The 19,981-nt window shown below is 48.3% G+C and overlaps 1 protein-coding gene across 1 annotated transcript in view; it reads left to right on the top strand.

The window, feature by feature from the left end:
- The window catches only part of gfra1a (gdnf family receptor alpha 1a), a 48,906-nt gene that overhangs the window by 15,852 nt on the left and 13,073 nt on the right, over positions 1–19,981 (top strand). The window contains exon 5 of the mRNA XM_084710251.1: positions 19,317–19,668. Coding sequence (XP_084566377.1) covers positions 19,317–19,668 — 352 coding nt within the window. The remainder of the gene's footprint in view (positions 1–19,316; positions 19,669–19,981) is intronic.

Below are 19,981 nucleotides of genomic sequence, written 5' to 3'. Positions count from 1 at the left end.
GTTATTATGTAAAGGGGATTTTTCGGGATAGTAGAAAACTATGAAACAGTGGGAGGAAGTGGGTGGAAGGGCAATTTGTCCACTGAACGCAATTGGCTTGTAATAGGTTCTGAAGCTAATGCAGATATTGAAAGTGAGGGGAGTCCGTTGGAGAATGAAGTTAACCACAGGCTCGGTGAGTCAGTTATTGCTTTGTTGCTGCCAGAGTAATCTGTTTCGACTAACATGGGATCTAATCATGAAGGAGATGAAGGCACAGAGAGAGGTCAGAGAGAGAGTTCTGTGGGCTTGTGTGAAGAACACTGAAGCATTGACACAATGCCAGACAAACAGTATACTGCCTAGTACTTGTAGTACACTCACGCACACACACACACACACACAAGACATAGTGATAGAGGTGAGAGAGACTAGAAAACTGCAGGTATGGTGGAGGGAATGAAGCCCATCATTTTGTTCCCTTCTGTCATTAGAAATCCTTCAGAGTCCTTCAGAAGTGTGCAGTGACTCACTCGACTCTGAGAACAGGGGAACACGCACATCTGGTGGATGTTTACCGGCAACACCGCTAAACCCTCCGTTTCATTAGCACCACATTAGCATATATGAAGTCATATGGAGAGTACATAATGAAAGTGTGCCATCCAATATGCTGGGGGCTGGAGGAGTGTGTGTGTGGGGGGGGGGGGCTGAGTGGGGGCTGGGTGTGTGTGGGGGGGGGGGGGCCTGAGTGGGGGCTGGGTGTGTGTGGGGGGGGGGGCCTGAGTGGGGGCTGGGTGTGTGTGTGGGGGGGGGGGCCTGAGTGGGGGCTGGGTGTGTGTGTGGGGGGGGGTTGGGGGGGGCAGCAGGGATGTGTGGAGCAGGAGGGATGTGTGGAGCAGGAGGGATGTGTGGGGCAGGAGGGATGTGTGGGGCAGGAGGGATGTGTGGGGCAGGAGGGATGTGTGGGGCAGGAGGGATGGGCTGGAGGAGGGAGGGATGGGCTGGAGCGATCCTTTGGGAAGATTTACACCAGATGAGGTTAGATGCTGCTCTCTCTCACACATCCAGCTGAGCAAACATTTAGGGTTAGAATGACATACAATGTTGCCTTTCTACTGATTTAACTACTTTCTTAATTATAGTTATTATTAAATGTGGTTACTCACTCCCCACTATTACAAATGTGTTGATTTGTATTTTTATTGAGTTAATTGTAGCGTTAAATACATAAAGAAGGGTTATGGGTCTGTGATAATGTAACCTTGTGATAACTGATATGACTGAAAGTGATTAATTGCTAATTGTTAATTAATGACAGATAGTTCCTATATATTAAAACGCTATCCAAACCTTATTCCGAGATAACAAATTGGGTGATTAATCATTCATGTATGCTATAGGATCTTCTTTATGGAGGCTTTCTATCTTTTCTCATATCTTAAAGACAAAGGTCACTGTCAGATCCAGCTCTGTTTTTAAGGATATTGTTCTCTGGTGAAAGGGTGATCCCATTCTACGATTGTTATTAACTTCCTATGTATCCATCTCCTAAAGTTTAACTACAACGTTGAAATGGAATGTAACTCAATATTTTACTCTTGTATAGGATGAAATGTCTATAACTGCTTTGCTCTTTGTCAGTTCAATTTCGGCCCAACCGATATGTCACTTTAGTCAGTCTAAAGTGCCATGAATCTTCAGATGCAGCTCTCCAGAATCATTGTTTCCTTCGGTCTTTAGTTTGTTTCACATCGATATAAGGGACATGGATGTATTGCAGTCGCTTTTGCAGCAAGATGGTTGTGTGCAACCAACGTTCAGAGGAGGTAGCACTGTACTTTTTCAGAAGCATGTGTCATCAGATTTAACTGTGGGGAATTTTGGTCCATCGATGACCTGAGTCACAAACCTTTCGCTCAGTTGTTGTAATCATAGGTGTTTAAGCAATGATACTGCTAAAGGGTCAACCTGAGGTCACTAGATAACAAATCAAGCGGACTTCCTGGTGTGGTGTTGAGAACGTTTTTGGGTGTTCTTCCTCCGCATGTGTAAGTTCATGGCTTTGCCCGCATTTCTGTGTGACATGCGCTCGTACGCAAGTGAGGCACAGACGTGGAAATCAAAGGTCTCAAAATCCCCCCCTCTCTTGCCTCTCTGCCTCTCAGCAGATACAGAGAGTGAGAGGGCGAATGGGGCTGAGGCAGGCTCAAACTCAACAACAACAAATTGTATCCGCATACCCCCCCAAGCCCCCCCCCCCCCATGCCCCCACCTCTCCTCTCGAATCCGTCCAGATCCAAGCATTGATTTTCTGAAGTGCTATCTAAGTTGTCAAGGCCACAGAAGAGAAGTGCTCTCGCCGGCCAGAAGTTATGTACGTTATTAAGGAAACCAGTGGAAAGGAGGCTTCTGAGAATAAGAGAGGATCATACTTTATTTTTCAGCAAAGGGGGGGGGGGGGGGGTTTGGGAGGTGTGGGGGATGCTGCCTCTGATGGATTTAATATCACGGCTGGTAGAGATCAGCACACTGGTTGGGGGAACTTACTGTATATGTACATTTATGAGCACCGGCTGATAATAATTGCCTGTGTCTGGTGGGAGGCGAGGAGAGAGGGTTGGGGAAGAGGCTGGGCAGGAGGCTGGGGAGGAGGCTGGGGAAGAGGCTGGGCAGGAGGCTGGGGAAGAGGCTGGGGAAGAGGCTGGGGAAGAGGCTGGGGAGGAGGCTGGGGAGGAGGCTGGGGCTGGTGTGTGTGTGTTCTGTTCAGGGGGATGCTGGAGACTCTAAAGCTTTGGATGCATTCATCCCTGGACCTCTTAAGCTCCAACATTCATCCAGAGGTGTTTACACCCCAGCAGGTCGAGCCTACAGCAGTGTTCACCAGCAGGGCTTAAGGCAGACAGACACACAGACAGACAGACAGACAGGCAGGCAGGCAGGCAGGCAGGCAGGCAGGCAGACACAGGCAGACAGGCAGACAGGCAGACAGGCAGACAGACAGACAGACAGACAGACAGACAGACAGACAGACAGGCAGACAGACAGGCAGGCAGGCAGGCAGGCAGGCAGGCAGGCAGGCAGGCAGGCAGACACAGACAGACAGACAGACAGACAGACAGACAGACAGACAGACAGACAGGCAGGCAGGCAGGCAGGCAGGCAGGCAGGCAGGCAGGCAGGCAGGCAGACACAGGCAGACAGGCAGACAGGCAGACAGGCAGACAGACAGACAGACAGACAGACAGACAGACAGGCAGGCAGGCAGGCAGGCAGGCAGGCAGGCAGTCAGGCAGACACAGACAGACAGGCAGACAGACAGACAGACAGACAGACAGACAGACAGACAGACAGACAGACAGGCAGACAGACAGACACACACACAGGCAGGCAGGCAGGCAGGCAGGCAGGCAGGCAGGCACAGACAGGCAGACAGGCAGACAGACAGACAGACAGACAGACAGACAGACAGACAGGCAGGCAGGCAGGCAGGCAGGCAGACAGGCAGACAGGCTGACTCATCCCTCTAGTAGGGTAAGAGTAGAGAATCTCGGTTTTATGGTGGAATGGCATGGAGATTATTTTAAGGTCTGTGCAGTTTTCTCAATCTTTTTTCTACTCAACCCGGAGTGAAGCAAGTAAGGGTTGCTACGTTGCACGGATACTCCAGGACATTATACACATGTATACTCTACACACACGTACAGTATAGACTGTCCCAATGAAGCAGCCTTCACATACAGCCTCGCAGCACAAGCACCTTCAGATTGCAAACAATCAGTCATTTGTTCTTAATTTGGGGGTTTGATTTCACCACTCCAGTATTTCACTCCTCTACTCCCTCCCTTTATCCACCAGTCCATTGTCGTCATGTCCCCCACCGCCCCCCTGCCTTTTTTGCCCCACAGAGGTCAGACGGCCGAATCGCCAGACTCGCATCTCTCCTCTTACTTCTATGAGAGGCAGATTTTTTTTCTCTTCTTCTTCTGCTAATGCAGCCATATTTAAAGCCCAAGCCCCCAGGGTACCAGAAGAGGCCTCTGGCGATGCTAAAACCGCAAATGTACGTTTTCATAGGTTATTAAGCATTGATTTTCTGTGGATTAAGAGGCGTCGTAACACTAAGCACCTTGAATTTAAAATGCGCTCTGAAATGCTGCTATCAGCTCAACGGGGAGGTCTGATGCTAGTGTGGCTCTACACCGACTGACTGACTGGCTCACTGCACGTAGAAGTGCACTCGCACAGACTGGGAAGATTTTCCCCACAAAGTCCCACCCACAGCATTAGCTGAAAGCTCTCCTGCTGATGGCTCTTTTGGATGTACCCAAAGACTTAAGCACACACAGGGCAAATCCTCCCACATGTGGGGAACAACGCAGACCGACACAAAATACTCACAAACACACGGATGGACGTGGCAGTGGCTGCACACACAAGGGCACTCGCTCGCACACACACACACACTCTACACACACACACTCTAAGAAACAAATAATCAGCATGTGAACAGCTTCTCCCCAATTAGCCCGCCTTATTATTCCACTCAGTCAAATAGAACTACACAGAGAGAAATCAAATATCCTGAGGGGGAATACATTTAACATATCCATTCTGGAAGGCTGGGGCTGGGTGCTGGGGCTGAGGTAGTCTGGGAAATTACCCAGGAACATATCCATAGAGAATCCTTGCCTCTCTCTGTGTCATGAAGACACTTCCAATATGCATCTCAAATTTAACTTTCGAGAAACCTGGGGGTGCACTGGATTTATACTACACAGCAAATTACTGTATGTTTACTCTTTTTGGAGTGTGTGTGTGTGTGTGTGTGTGTGGGGGGGGGGGGGGCAGGTGGGTGGAGCATATCCCATTGATTCTGTTGTGTTTGACTGGTTCAATCAAATGTACTGTACCTTGTGTGTATTCAGATATCGGAGATATGTGCTTGACCAAGGCCTGGAGGGCAGGTTGTTCAAGGTCAGGCATGCCAGTAACATGTCAGTCTGTCAATACAATGTGTGAGACAATGTGATGTAGTCGCTCTGCCCTGCGGTGATTGAACACTGGCAGTAAAAATAAACCACCATGTACCATGAGACAACAGTCGGTGAAATGCATTCTGCAAATTATTATTATAATAATTATATTATAATAATATTTACAAATAAACAGCATCTCAAAGGTAAATATTTTTTGGGGAGGGTTGCATCCATAATATCTACTGAATAATAAATTATATTTTCTCTGCAGCAGGTTAACAGAGAGCTGATAAATAAATTAGATTTCCACACCAAGTTACTGACAGAACTTACAGATTTTAATGATTTTTTTTAGGCCAACAATGAAGGAATTCTATTGTGTGCTCAAATTGCTGGTCTGTGTGTTGTTGCTTTGAATCTAATGAATGCACAAGGGCTTTTAATATTTATGTCCATGGAGCAATAATGTGTTGGCAGCAGTTAAAAGTGAATTCATTCTCATTTCCGACACTGTCTCTTTCAATTGAATAAATAAAACGGTGCTTGCTCAAATAGGCTTATCTAAAAAAATATATTTTCAGAGCCAACCTAGATGATAAAAGAGCACAATGCGCCAAAAGGAGATACTTGGTATAAACTGTAATGAAATGATAGCATAAATTAGCTGTTGAAATATGTGTCATAGATGAGATGTCGATCAGAAAAATATATATAATCATGAAACGTTGGATTATCTTCATGCGTGTTCAAGGATTCCTCTGACTGTGTATGAGTGTGGGGTCATGCAATCACGTGCGTGTTCATCCACACGTGTACACACGTGCACTGTACCACTCCTGCCTTTCTGCCAGAGCTGATGAATGTCACTAGAATGCCCGTTTTGCCCCTTGGTGCCTACCTGTTCAGGTTGGGCTCGGAGCTCCATTCTTCTCTTCCAAAACTCTACACGGAGCCACAACGACTACAAAGACCCAGCAGGCTACTCAGAACAGAGAGGCGTGGATTTTCTTTCACCTTTGACGGCTAACATGGCTGTCTAAAGTGGAGAGAGGGAGGAGGAGGGAGGGAGAATAGAGAGAGAGAAAGAGAAAGAGAGAGAACTTTATTTTCCTTTCCCCATAAAATCTTGAGGGGAGGGGGGGGGGGTGTTCAGGAAATGTGACAGTTGTCATGGCAGGAGACTACAGGTTATGTTTCACAGCCAGAAGCTAACCGAGGAAACACATTTTCTGAGAAACATGAAATGGTCCACTTTTATAGAGCTTTGAGAGACTCGTTTTGTGCGTGATCAGTGCTGTAAAAGTGGACCGATAAGTCACAGATGGACGTAAGGGACAGTGAAAGTTTGAACAGCAATGCTTTTCTTTTCAAGTGCTTTTCGCTGGATTAGTTTGATAACAGGGTGAGTCAGAGGTCACAGTATGCATCAGTAGACCTTCACACCAAGCAAGATAAATTAAGAGCGCCCAAAGCCATTGACAGATATCCTTGTCTGCTGTGCCTACTAAGTGTTCAATACCAGAAGACTATAACATGTAAAAATGTGTTAAAACACTTAACAATCACAGCAGAAGGATTCAAACCAGTGCCCTGCTCTCCAGTCATGCGTCAAGCCCTTATCTACTATCTTTACATTGGAATGTGTAGACCTGTAAACTTCCACACCTTCTACCCTGGGTGTTGAACAAGTCCCATCTAGAGAGGAGATGAAGAGGTCACTAATCAGCCATCTCTGATCAGTTCCCTGTTGTAGTCCACGTTACCTCAGCCTGGATACTGCGTAGGGGCCATGATCCCAGACCAGCCTTCCCAGGGCCATCCAGGTGACCCCCCCCCCCTTCCCAGGACCGTCTCCTGGTGACCCCCCTCCCACCCCCTCCACTTCTCCACCCTCTCGCTTCGCTCCAAGGGTCACTGGGTCAACTAGGGGTCGCAGCAGGGAGACTTCCTGAAGCGCTCCATCATGAAGGAACCCCGTGGTCTTCGTCTGTTTCCAGGACAGTGTTATTTAAACACAGTGTCAAAGGCCGAGGCGGGAGGGAGATGAATGGTCCAGGGATTTTTACTGAAGCCCAGTCCCTCGGTCTGTGTGTTTCCCTTCATTTCAAACAGATAAGGATCTATGGTGAGAAAGCAGGCCATTATACCTACAACAGCGACGTCTGTGGAATATCACTAGCCACTCCAGGACCACAGTGGTCAAAACAACCGCTCCTGACAAGGAGACGCGCATTTACTCGTATCAGAACCTCTGAAAGTAGACATGGGTTAAGAATTAGATCAGCAGCAGCAACAACAGTTTGCCAACCTAACTTTCCTTTTTCTGCTGTGGGACTTTCACGGGTTGTTAGATATGTGTATAAAGCCAGAAGCAGGATCTCCCTGCATGGTCTCTGATCAAAAGAGGCCCTCTACGTCACTATATGAGTTGAGAACCCCCGTGGCTTGAGGTGGAGTCTCACGAAATAGGCTGCAAACTTCTAAGGCAAACATACGAAGGGGCTAAACAACCTTGAGCTGAATGTTTTCCTGGGTCAATGCGCTGGGTTTTCAGTTTGAGAGATAACATCCCGGCTCACGTTCGGTGTCGCTTCTAATCAGTGTGGGTGTTACAGCTGAGTGAAGCCTTTATACTCTGCTAGGAGTCAGAACGCTCCACAAGCTTCTCTGGTTGTAACATCAGCATCCAGCCCCCTGGTAAGAGGGGGAGACTTAGAGAACTTAGATGTTTAGGATCGTACCCGGTGGTAATTTTCAAATCCGGTTTTCTGTTGCTCTGTGGTGGGCGATCCCCCCCCCTCTCTCTCAGGGAACTAGCTAGCTCACGCTGTTGCAGGACCAGGAAGCGTGGAAGTGTGCTTTTGACTGATCTCTGAGCGGAGTAGCATGTTGACCTTTCCCCTCTCCGGGGAGGGAGGGAAGGAGGGGGTGAAACCACAGAGGCACCGTAAAACACAGGCCAACGACTTTGTCATTCGGAGCCGTTCTGGAGCAGTCACCCAGCCCAGTTGCTCAGACAGTCAGCCAGAGCCAGTCATGCAGACCCTGGGTCGTTTCCTCTGAGCCAGATATGAGTCTCTTCATCATTGCGGCTGTAGATACAGGCACGGCAGCAACTCTTAATCTGGACACGGCAAAGACGAATGCGGCTATGCTGCTGGTGCTGTCGCGCGGACACACACACACACACACTGGCACACTTGTCGTACACATGGACATAAACACACACGTGCGCTCACCAACACAGACACACACACCACAACACGCATCCCGGCCCTTACGACCACTTTATCTCAGATGTGGCCCAGTGACAGCTCATTCCCAGATCGATAATTGTGAGACAGGACCAGGGCCAAGCACACTCCTTTCGAATCCAGTCCAGAAGAAGGAGTGAATCAATTATTAATCTGCCCCCTTAATGGGACTACAGAACAGCTCCTGAAACACGTTGAGATTTCCCTGGTCTCACTGGCACTCCAGGAAGACATCCCTCATGAACTCTGGGTAGTGCAGTTCAACCACTGAGAGCCTGCCGGTGGATTTCAAGGACTCATTTGGCGAATGAAGTGGGTGATACGTTAAGCTGCATTTAATAATCTTCTGTGCTTCTAAGACAGCCGTGATTGCTGGATGGGGGTGGGCGAGGGAGAATGCTGTCTTCATGAATACAAATATGTGTTGTGGTCTTGGGCCGCAGTCACCATGGTGAGTAGAGATATTGACCAGGTTGCTTTCTTGGGTTCAGTGCACAGCATAATACCTGTTCTCAGGATAGTCTCTCTCAGTGTTCAATTAGCAATTGATTGCGCGTGCACATGCTTATATACACACACACACAGACAGACACATGTACAAACACGAGAGAGAGAGAGAGAGAGAGAGAGAGAGAGAGAGAGAGAGAGAGAGACAGAGACAGAGAGAGAGAGAGAGAGGGAGAGGGGGGAGATTAAAGGATGATGGCTTATTTAAACTTTTCATCCAGTGTTATTGAATCGCAGTAAGATGTTTAAATATACATCAGAGGGCCTAGTCACTTAGCTCTAAGTACAAATCAAAGCCCCGTCTCGCTGCCTCTTCAACAGGAATCTGCATCGATGAGCTCCATAAAAAAAGAGCGTGTCCTTGATTGTTCTCACTTTCTCCCTCATGACCTCTTCCCCCATCCTCTCTGATCAGAGCAGGGTTAGTCTCTAGAGAGAGTCCTCTCTCCTTTAGCTTTCCATCTTCAGGCGAGACAGTGTGCTTGTGTGTGCTAGCAACAATGAGGTTTCAAACCAAGACACTCCAACTAGCAAAGTCTCTTCTAGTGAGAGCCGGTACGTGAATTCCTCCCACAGACTGGGGTGTCATGGCTAGCCTTCCTGTAGACCACGTCATTGTGATCCATCTCCATTGTCCTACTGAGGAGGAAACTCAAGAAGTCGAAGTTGAGTTTCCTTTTTGGGAAATGTTAACGTGTTGGATTGGATTCTGGAGTGAGAACAGTGTGAGAGGACAGTGTAATTATGTGTGACCTCAGTGTTATAAAATAATGATCACTCCCATTAAATACCTCCAGTTTCAACCCCGGGAGAAGAGTTGAGAGGAGGGGTGAGGAACTGGGTCTCCAAATAAATGAAAATCCACCCGGGGAAAGTGGAACTCGAGAAAAGCAACAGAGAACGGTGTTAACTCAACTGAGAAGACACCAAACAGTGTGAGGGGCTAACAGCTTCTCACTTTCTGGCCGGAGCTTGGAATCATAGCTGTGAAAGTTCCAGTGAGTCATGGACTTATTTCACAAACAGAACAAATGAAAAAAGCTCAATTATACTGCATTATACCATGACCAATACAGCAATCCAACCATGGTCTTTCATTTAAAATATTTTCTCCAGCTGTTTAAACCCAGACTGTGACATTGTCTTGTTGGGTGTAAGTCGTTGACAGTGTTATCATCAGAGCACGTGATCAGTAACTCAAATCAATGACAATGATTTGCTGGGGAATATTGGATCAATTCACCCTATCCCAAGAAACAAATGTTTTACAATCCATTAGACCGATATGATTTACTACCTCAATATGACCTCTGTCAATTCACCTCAACTGTTATGACAATGACTAATATTGATTCACTTGCTCATTAATGCTGCTCAAGTAGAATCCAATCCCTGTGTAAAATCAACTACCTCTGAAGCAATGTTTGATTTCTCAGTAATTAGTTTTCTAACTTCTGCTGCATTGGAACTCTTAAATGTTTCTGGTGTTTTGCTGGAAAAGTCAAGCGTACATTCACTAGATATGAATACAAAGGCCTACTTGCACATTACCACTGTGCTAGCAGGATTCTGGGCCCTATGCTAACACTGATTCATTCAAATCAAGAGAATGTGCATATTTGGTCAGCCACATATTTTGTTACCTCAGCCCTCTGTGACATGCTTGTGTGTAAAAAGGGCTATACAAATACATTTGATTTGATTTGATTTGTTACGCATATATATTTCTTTGATTCGCTTAACTAGGAAATAAGGAGATTGGAGTTAACTTTTGAAAGACTACAAAACCAACCAATGTTGTGGCCTGACAGGTGGTTGTTACATCTACATTACATTTACATTTAGCAGACGCTCTTATCCAGAGCGACTTACAGTAAGTACAGGGACATTCCCCCGAGGCAAGTAGGGTGAAGTGCCTTGCCCAAGGACACAACGTCATTTGGCACGGCCGGGAATTGAACCAACCACCTTCCAATTAATAGCACGACTCCCTAACCGCTCAGCCATCTGACCCCCATTGCCCCCTCTTTTTCCACAACTCACAGATAAAGGCCTACAAACATGGACTACAAAGTGTAAGAGTGCTCCAGGCATGGCTAACTCTCTCTGGAACATTCCGTTGTCTCCATATCCTCCTCTCAGCATCTACAGTTGCAGTAGACACGGCTCCAGCTGGTCACCAGTTCAGGGTAGTAAACGCTGTGGCTCAGGGACCAGCAGAGGGACGTGATGTCAGTCTGTGCTGTCTGTTGTTGCAGCGGTAACTGGAGGATAGAGCGTCCAGTGTAACCTCTGCTGTAATAGCCTGTAATGAATACCCATGAAGCCTGTAGCCCCCACATCCTCAGCCCCTACAGAAAACACACATCTCCCCCCAGGCCCTGCCTCCCCTCCCATACCATAACTGTCCGCATATTTTACGACATTGATTTTAGGTGTCGTTGAAATCACATGCTCACTTAATTCAAACCACAACTGGACGCCTCTTGGGTGGTAAACCTCTTGGACAACACGTGTCAGCCTAAAAGAAAGCCTCTATTCACACTTCCCGGTTGCTCATTTGAGCGAATATCGTTTTATGTAGGAATGGGCGGAAATCATAAAACGCCACCAAGGTGAACCGGAGTAGCAGCCAATCTGCTGTTTAGATGAAACATTATTGTCTGTGTCTAGACTTGAGGACTGTCTGTCCTCACATCATGCGCTCGTAGGAGAGTGCTTCTCCATCTCTGGCAGCCGTGCTCCCTGAACCTCCATCCCCTAATGGATAGAAAGGAACACACTTCCAGCCTTGTTAAATCTGTCAGATGTTATGTTCTCAAGTGGGTGGCAAGAGAGAAGGCCTCAGAGCTAGCCAGCTGGAGCACAGACTGACCTAGCTGGCGGGGGGCGGGGGAAGGGGGGTGCGAGGAGCGTGGGGGGGGTTAGGGTTGGAGAGGGAGCTAAGGAAGGAGCAGGAGTGTATGTTATAGAGCCATGAAAGACTGTGGGAATGGAAAGTTATGTTGTGCTGTGTTGTGTGTGTGTGTGTGCATGCGTGTGTGCGTGTTGGGCTGGCGGGGTTACAGCTGGAAGTCACTCTGCTACATAGTCTACAAAGTAGTTAAGTCATGTTATTATGGTGACGACCTCATGGGTTAACTTTCTATCTCCCTGCCCGGACACACACAGAGACTGAGCATTATGGGTAAAGCTAGTTTCTCGCCTGGCTTTGTCCCTTCTGTCTCTCAGCTCAAAGGACATATGAGGGGAAAAAACGTTCAAATTTGAAATGGCATCCGGGGTCCGGTAGCTTTCGCAGGGATTGCGTGGTGAGAGGAAGAGAGGAAATGTTTTTCTTCCCTATGGGATCTGAGAGGCTAAGGGGAGAGAGAAAGCGATCCACAGGGGATCATGCATCTCTTACAATAAGCTCTTCTGTCCTCCGTATCAGCTGTGTCAGAGAGGCCTGGTCTCCACACTGGAATTACTCTGCTACACAGCCTCTGACCAATAAGAGATAACGTCTGATATGTTTTCTCGACACTCTTGCCCACACTTTTCTCCTTCCATCTCTCTCTCTCTCTCTCTCTCTCTCTCTCTCTCTCTCTCTCTCTCTTTCTCACTCTTTCCATCTCTCTCTTGTCTCTCCCTTTCTCACTCTCTTCCTCTTGACGCTCTTCCTCTCTCCCTTTTGAGCTTGAGTCTCCCTGTCTCACCCTCTCCCTCATTACCGCTCCTCTTTGTCTCTCCCCTTTTCATTCTTCCTCACCTCTCCTGCTCTCTCTTTTTTCTCTCATCTTCCTTTGTCAGCAGTCTGCTTGAAGTAGCCGCAGTCCTGTCTTCTCCTTATATGGCATCTTCCATTCATTTTTGCTCCACTCTTCTCTCCCCCTCCTCTCCTTCTCCTCCACATCCCTGCCAAGCCTAACTGAGTATGTGTTTTCCCTTTTACCTGGCAGGAATGGCGTAGCAGTAGCTATCCATCTTCCGGGCAGACTTTGGCACACCCAAATGTTAAATTAAAAACCTATAGCTGAGAGAAATGGGTCACATGCACTTAAAGTGTTGAAGACACAGCTTAGAAAATGAACACTATCAATCAAAGCTGGGAGAGTCCGCCATGCATGGGGAACAAGAGCATTGCCTGGTATCTCCGTAGCCAATTATACTGGCTGACAGTCGGGAACAAAGTTTGTTTATTCTCCAACTATGACTCCATAGAATGCCATGGCTCAGAAAGAGAGAGAGAGAGAGAGAGAGAGAGGGAGAGAGAGAGAGACAGAGAGAGAGAGAGGGGGGAGAGAGAGAGAGAGAGAGAGAGAGAGAGAGAGAGAGAGAGAGAGAGAGAGAGAGAGAGAGAGAGAGAGAGAGAGAGAGAGAGAGAGAGAGCACTGGGAGAGACACAGGGTAAGGTCTCTCTGGTAGCTTGCTGCATCAAACGCATCCTGGGTGATCTTAGAGAACAGCAAAGTGACAGTTTCAGAGCCCCTCTTGTTCATGAATTCCAAACTATGGCCCGCTGTGCCAGTACCGTACCATACACATCATACATAACACGTGACTATTGTATTCAGCAACAGTTTCTGCCAGTGGAAAGAACTGTCATTGTAGTTTGCGGAGCAAATTTACATTATTCAGGACATAAACAGACAAACCCCCTCAATGTCGTGTCCAGGACAACTTTTCACTCATGAAACATCTGCTCGTCTTCTAAAACAATAAAATCACAAATTTTTCAAATGCAAATCTTATAAAGTTTGGCATCAAAAGAAGCCACAAGCCTCGCAGCTTCCAAAGTTCCCTGACATGGGATGACTCATGGCAGCAACACGACCTACAACCTTTCAGCTTTATTGCTGTCTTCTCTCTCCCTGTGGAAGGTGACAGGGGCTTGGACAGATGATTGATGGGTGGGAGAGGTACAGGCAAGGGGCTTGTCATCTGCGACTGTTTGCTGGAGGAGAAGGCCTGCTTGTCAGAAGAGTAATCCTGGAGAAGGTTTAATCCTTCGGGGAGCAAAACAGGCTCTCTCATATTCCCTCTCTACTCCAGAAAGTCCAGAGGGCTCAGACTGTTCATGTCCTTCTGGATAGATCCCGAGACGGGATGAAACAAATGGTTTCAGGGCCATATCAGAGGAGGAAAGCTGCAGAGCTTTCATCTTCTTCTCCAAGAGAAACGAGATGTGGGGATGGATGTTCTTGACATGTTGTCAAAGTTGATGTGGTCTCTCAAATGAAAAGGCATGACAAGTCGGAATGTCACAATTACAGATCCAGTGACAGTAATCCAGTGATCCAGCTTTTCCAAACTAGGCAACAGAAAAAAAGCAGCAATTTGTTTTCTTTTTCGAAACAAATCTATTCTAAAGCCTCTCATTGCCAACCCTAAGTTTTCTACAATTCATGATCTGAAAAGAAAGGTTGGATTAATTATCGCCCAGCAATAACTTCCTGTGGCATTAGGCAGCATAATAGATCATTATGACAGACAAGGAGGTGTGGTTATGAAGATGAATTCTGCTTGCATTATGTGTTTGTGCTAAGGAATTTACCCTCTTAAGAATAAGCTAGACATCTTGTAGATGTGGTCTTACATCTTAGGACAGATGTTGAAGTGGTTTGGTACTATGGTGGGTGTTGCAACCAGGTGTTTCTGGAGGTTTACACTGACGAAGGGTTTAAAGTGAAGCTAGGTTTAGGGCTAGGGCTAGGGCTAGGGCTAGGGCTAGGGCTAGGGCTGGGGCTGGGGCTGGGGCTGGGGCTGGGGCTGGGGCTGGGGCTGGGGCTAGGGCTGGGGATGGGGCTGGGGCTAGGGCTAGGGCTAGGGCTAGGGCTAGGGCTAGGGCTAGGGCTAGGGCTAGGGCTAGGGCTAGGGCTGGGGCTGGGGCTGGGGCTGGGGCTGGGGCTGGGGCTGGGGCTGGGGCTGGGGCTGGGGCTAGGGCTAGGGCTAGGGCTAGGGCTGGGGGCTAGGGGCTAGGTCTAAGGCTGGGTCTGGGGCCAGGTCTAGGGCTGGGGCTGGATCTAGGGCTGGGGCTGGGGCTGAGGAGAAAGATTGCGCCTGGTAAAGATGGGGTTCCACGGTATCAGCAGACATTATTAAATGCCCTGTAACCTCTGTGTCTCTGATAGACCGGTCTGGGGGATGCTTGTCTTACTGGCTGATCTCCTGGCTGTCTGATTGGTGATGAAACAGCCCACAGGCCAGATCCATCAGAGTACAACACAATATCCAGCAAGAGCAGACTAGGTGCCCCTCAACACAGCCTGTCTCTCCCTCTGGAGCTGGGGCCGAGCGATGACCCTGATCAATACAGAACAAAGGCAGAGAGAGGAACAGGAAGAGAGAGAGGGGACAGGTTAAGATGGAGGGAGAGAGAGCGAGAGAGAGAGAGAGAGAGAGAGAGAGAGAGAGAGAGAGAGAGAGAGAGAGAGAGAGAGAGAGAGAGAGAGAGAGAGAGAGAGAGAGAGAGAGAGAGAGAGAGACTGCAGGGATCAATTACAGGGGTGGTGAGTTATGGTATTTGCTGCACATCCATGTGGGTTTATTGCACTGGGACAATGTTTGGAGAAACGGGAAGATTATTAAGCGCCGGAGAGAGAGAGAGAGGTGAGAGAGAGAGAGGTGAGAGAGAAATATATATATATATATATGGGGAGAGAGAGAGAGAGAGAGAGAGAGAGAGAGAGAGAGAGAGAGAGAGAGAGAGAGAGAGAGAAGTGAGAGGTAAACCTGAGGGCTCTCTTTCTCTGCTAGTCCTCCTCTCTTTCATTTGTGCATGTCTTGCACTTTCAGTAGCAGCACATTAAAGTGGCAAGCAGTGTAGCTCAGTCATTATAATCCTGAAAAGAGACTGAGGAAGCTGGGAATAGTCTTTAACAACCTGGGGTCTCATTTCTTAATTTGATTTTAGAATTCATTTCAATATCTATTTTACACAGCATGTTTCGTGTATTCTTTTTCAGACTGGATCAACCATATGTTTGGTAATGAAGTTGCATCAAGTCACCAGACAATCAAAAATCAAATGTTCACTAAATTTGATTGCTTGTTTTTAGCTGGTATCCAAATCCACTACAGTGGACACGCAGTGGCTACAGTAGCCTTCCACACACCCTTAAAGAACTGAATGGTACCTCCGACAGGATTGGTTAGTCCCACCTCCACTTTTTCCCCCAACCAAGCTGATTGGCTACTCCCAGCTCATCTTGTGTGCCTCCACCACTTATCTTCAGGCAGGTTTACTAGAGCCACTTGACTGGTGCTCAATTGAGGGTAAACAAGGACTAGCTACTTGAAAGGCCTCTTCACTTCCACTTTCTAATAACGCTGGTAGCAACACAACACCATCCTCTTCATTGCAGCGCTACACGCGTTCTGTAGACGACTCATTTCATTCTTCACTGCAAAGTGTTTATACCAACACAATTCAGGAAGTTGAGGATTTTCCATTTTCAAAGTTCTGAAACACTAGTGCTTGAAAAACAAACACCCAAAAAACTCCAGACATGTCATTGCTGCTTATGGTGCGGGTACCTTGTTTAGTTCCTGATTGGCCATCCAATAAATTGCAATATCCTCTAGAGTCTAGACAATCAATCACACAGGAATGGGTAGAGTGGCATGTTGATCCCAAAAATATGATAGCGACATGTTGCGATGTGATGTATGATGTCAGAGATAATAAAACACTTAATAAAACAGACTAACTGATGGAATGAAACAGGAAATGACACACAACTATGACAAACTGCAAATTTCCCCTCGAGGATGAATAAAGTACTTTCTACTACCACTACGTCTCTGCGGCTAAACTGGGGCGGTGCTCCATCCGAACCATTGGAAGGGCATTGCTGTGGGGCTCCATGTGAACTGCATCTCTTTCTCTGTGGGAAACGTATTGGAAAAAAGACTGAAGCGTAGGTCAGTCACGTGTGGCAATTTGTTTCTTATTCAAGAGTCTTTCTACCGTCAACCACGCTCCCCCCCCCCGCCTCTGTCACTTGTTGTTGTGTCCCGTGGCCCTGAACTTGGGGGGAGGGGGGAGGAGGAGGGGGGGGTCGTCAGTCGACCCGCGGACCTGTGGTAATTGAAATTAGGCAGGGGGTTGGAGGAAACAGGCGACATGATAATCAATTTGAGTCTGAATCGGAAACAAGAGCTACTGGGGCCGGGGGGGGTCCTGCCCCCTACAAGGAGACCAGATGGCCCTGGGAGGGGAGTGTGTGCGTGTGTGTGTGTGTGTGTGCGTGTGTGTGTGTGGGCGTGCGTATTTGTGCACACTGGTGTGTGGGTGTGTGTATTGTGGAATAAACTGTACAGTTAGACAGTGAAGTATCTTCCATGTTAGAACAGTTTATCTAGCATTGTGTGACATCAGCATTGTGTGACATCAGCGTTGTGTGACATCAGCGATGTCTGATGTCAGCGTTGTGTGACGCACTGATTTAATCCTAAAATGGCTTGGTTCCTGTATTCGTCCAAAAAGTCAATTTGTTTGGCACAACATTCTAACAATCACAGGACATGGCCCTTGTCTGCCAAAACAATGTTTTATACCAATGAACATTGGTATTTTTAATAGTGTTCATGTATATGTGTATCATGGAAAGACACATTTGCTTCCACATGTGCGCACGTGTGTGTGTGAGTATGTGCGTGTGTTTGTGTGTGGGGGGTGCGCATGCACAAGTGTGAATTTATGTGGTGTGTCTCGATGCGATGTTTGGCTAGTGTGTGTGTGTGTGTTTGAGAGACAGTGCCATCTGCCAGAAAGTGCAGCGCGGGGTCGGGCAGATGTGTGCTTTAGCACGGGGGGGCCACGGGGATCAGGGGGGAGGGGGGGGTGGAGGGGGGGGGGGGTGGAGGGGGGGGAGGGGAGGGAGGGGCTCTCGCCATGCTGCAGTCTACCACTGTTGGAGACAGGAGGCAGACGGCTGGAGCTCTGGACAGCTGCATGCTACATGATCCCTCCCCCCTCCACACACACAATACTTTGAAATGTCACCCTCTCTCTGTACATATCCATACTGTACGACCTGTGTGACTGCAGGGTCAGCAGAAGAGTTAGTTCCTGACAGCTGTAGACCCTCCAGAGTTAAAAGGTCTGGTCACCCCAGACAGATACAGGGCACAAACCAAGGAGAGAAAGAGAGAGAGAGACAAAGACAGAGAGAGAGAGAGAGAGAGAGAGAGAGAGAGAGAGAGAGAGAGACAAAGACAGAGAGAGAGAGAGAGAGAGAGAGAGAGAGAGAGAGAGAGAGAGAGAGAGAGAGAGAGAGAGAGAGAGAGAGAGAGAGAGAGAGAGAGAGAGAGAGAGAATAAGGGAGAGGACTAGGGCTGTATGGAGATGGGAGGAGGACAGAGAGTGTCATTGGAGAGGAGGAAGCGATGGGCAGGGGCAGAGCGTGTTAAAGTGTTACTTTAACACAAAGGGTGTTTATATAAGTAGACTTCCTGAGAATGGACCACTATCAACACTCCTGATGAACACAGAAATGTGCTACAAGGGTTAGAGTTGGTGGATGTTTCAATCGCATCGACCCTTGTTGACGTTTTATTTGATTTCTTCCTTTCGCGACACAGCGTTTGTTGATGTCTGAATCAGTCTCAGAGTCACACTGAGCAGTCTGTCACACAGTGTTAGAGGAAAGTAACACTAGTTAGAAAGTTCTCTGAGTGGGCACTCGAGCATGTGTGCATGCGTGTGTGTGTGTGTCACTGCTTCTTCTGTGTGCTACGCCGCAGGACGTCGTTTTTTCTTTGTCTACTCCTCTTATTTGTCAATGGATGTGTTGGGTCTTATCAACACCCAATCCAGCATTCAGTGGCCTCACGACCCTCTCTCTTTGACTCTACCACCAGCACCACCAACTACTCTACGTTTTAATTGGGGCTCATTAAAGAAAAATGCTGTTGTTGCTCCGTTTCACCCCCCCCCCCCCAAAAAAAAAAGTCTGGAAAATGTTAATTAATGGGGGGGGGGGGGGATCTGTAAGAAAGCTGGCAATTAGTGGGAGCTGACAGATAGAGAGGAAAAGAGCGCGGGGGGGTGGGGGGGGTGGTGGCGCGCTGCAGGCTTTGATGAGATGCAGGCTGGGGGAAGACGAGGGTGTGTTTAGCCTGCAGGGGTGTAGAGGGGCGGGCCACTGTTTGATTTGGGACCGGGGAGACGCTGGGCTGCTGTAAACGGGGTCTGTAGCGCTCTGTCTAGCTGACAACACATCATTAGCCAGGACGCTAGCCTCTCTCAGGGTTCTATTATACGTTGCTGTTGTGAATTCTTCCATCCAGTCCTCTCGGGGGGGGGGGGGGGGCAGGCTGTTTCTGTTGTGTGATCTCGGAATCGTCTTCAAGGCGCTCCACGTGTTGTTTGTGTGTCTCCTTGTACGTTAAGTATTGTGTTCATGTATCATCTAGTACCTTCAGCCTACACAGTGTTTCGTGTCAAGACACAGTCGAAATATACTTACCATATAAACATTCCCCAAATCAAAACAGACACAGCGTCAGAAACATCCCACCCATCACTGATCCTAGCCAGCTGTATTCCAGACACCGCATCCTGACCCCGCTCTGCCCTCTCCCCCTCAACCCTCCCCCCACCCCCCGACAGGAGAACCGGCGGTGACCAGGGAGAACAACTGCCTGAACGCCGCCAAGGCCTGCAACCTGAACGACACGTGTAAGAAGTACCGCTCGTCCTACATCAGCCCCTGCACCAGCCGAGTGTCCACCGCCGAGGTCTGCAACAAGAGGAAGTGCCACAAGGCGCTGCGGCAGTTCTTCGACAAGGTCCCGCCCAAACACTCGTACGGCATGCTGTTCTGCTCCTGCCCGCCCGGCGACCAGTCGGCCTGCTCGGAGCGCCGCCGCCAGACCATCGTGCCCGTGTGCTCCTACGAGGACAAGGAGAGACCCAACTGTCTGCTGCTGCAGGAGTCCTGCAAGACCAACTACATCTGCAGGCGAGTCCCCACACATACACACGCACGCACACACACACACACACTCATGTTGTTGAGCTGTTGAGTGGGTGGTACTGGCACATGTCTTTGGGTTGTTTTGGGTTGACAGGCTGTTGACGTTGAGATGCGGAGGAGAGAGAGGGAGAGAGTGTGTGTGTGTGTGTGTGTGAGAGAGAGAGAGAGAGAGAGAGAGAGAGAGAGAGAGAGAGAGAGAGAGAGAGAGAGAGAGAGAGAGAGAGAGGAGAGAAAGAGAGAGGGAAAGAGGGAGGGAGAGAAGGTAGAGAGGCAGAGACAGAGGGGGGAGAGAGAGAGA

The sequence above is a fragment of the Hypomesus nipponensis genome, chromosome 11 (assembly GCF_054491055.1).
Source record: "Hypomesus nipponensis isolate SF chromosome 11, ASM5449105v1, whole genome shotgun sequence".
Classification (NCBI taxonomy): Eukaryota; Metazoa; Chordata; class Actinopteri; order Osmeriformes; family Osmeridae; genus Hypomesus; species Hypomesus nipponensis.
This window is presented reverse-complemented; position numbering and strand designations above follow the sequence as displayed.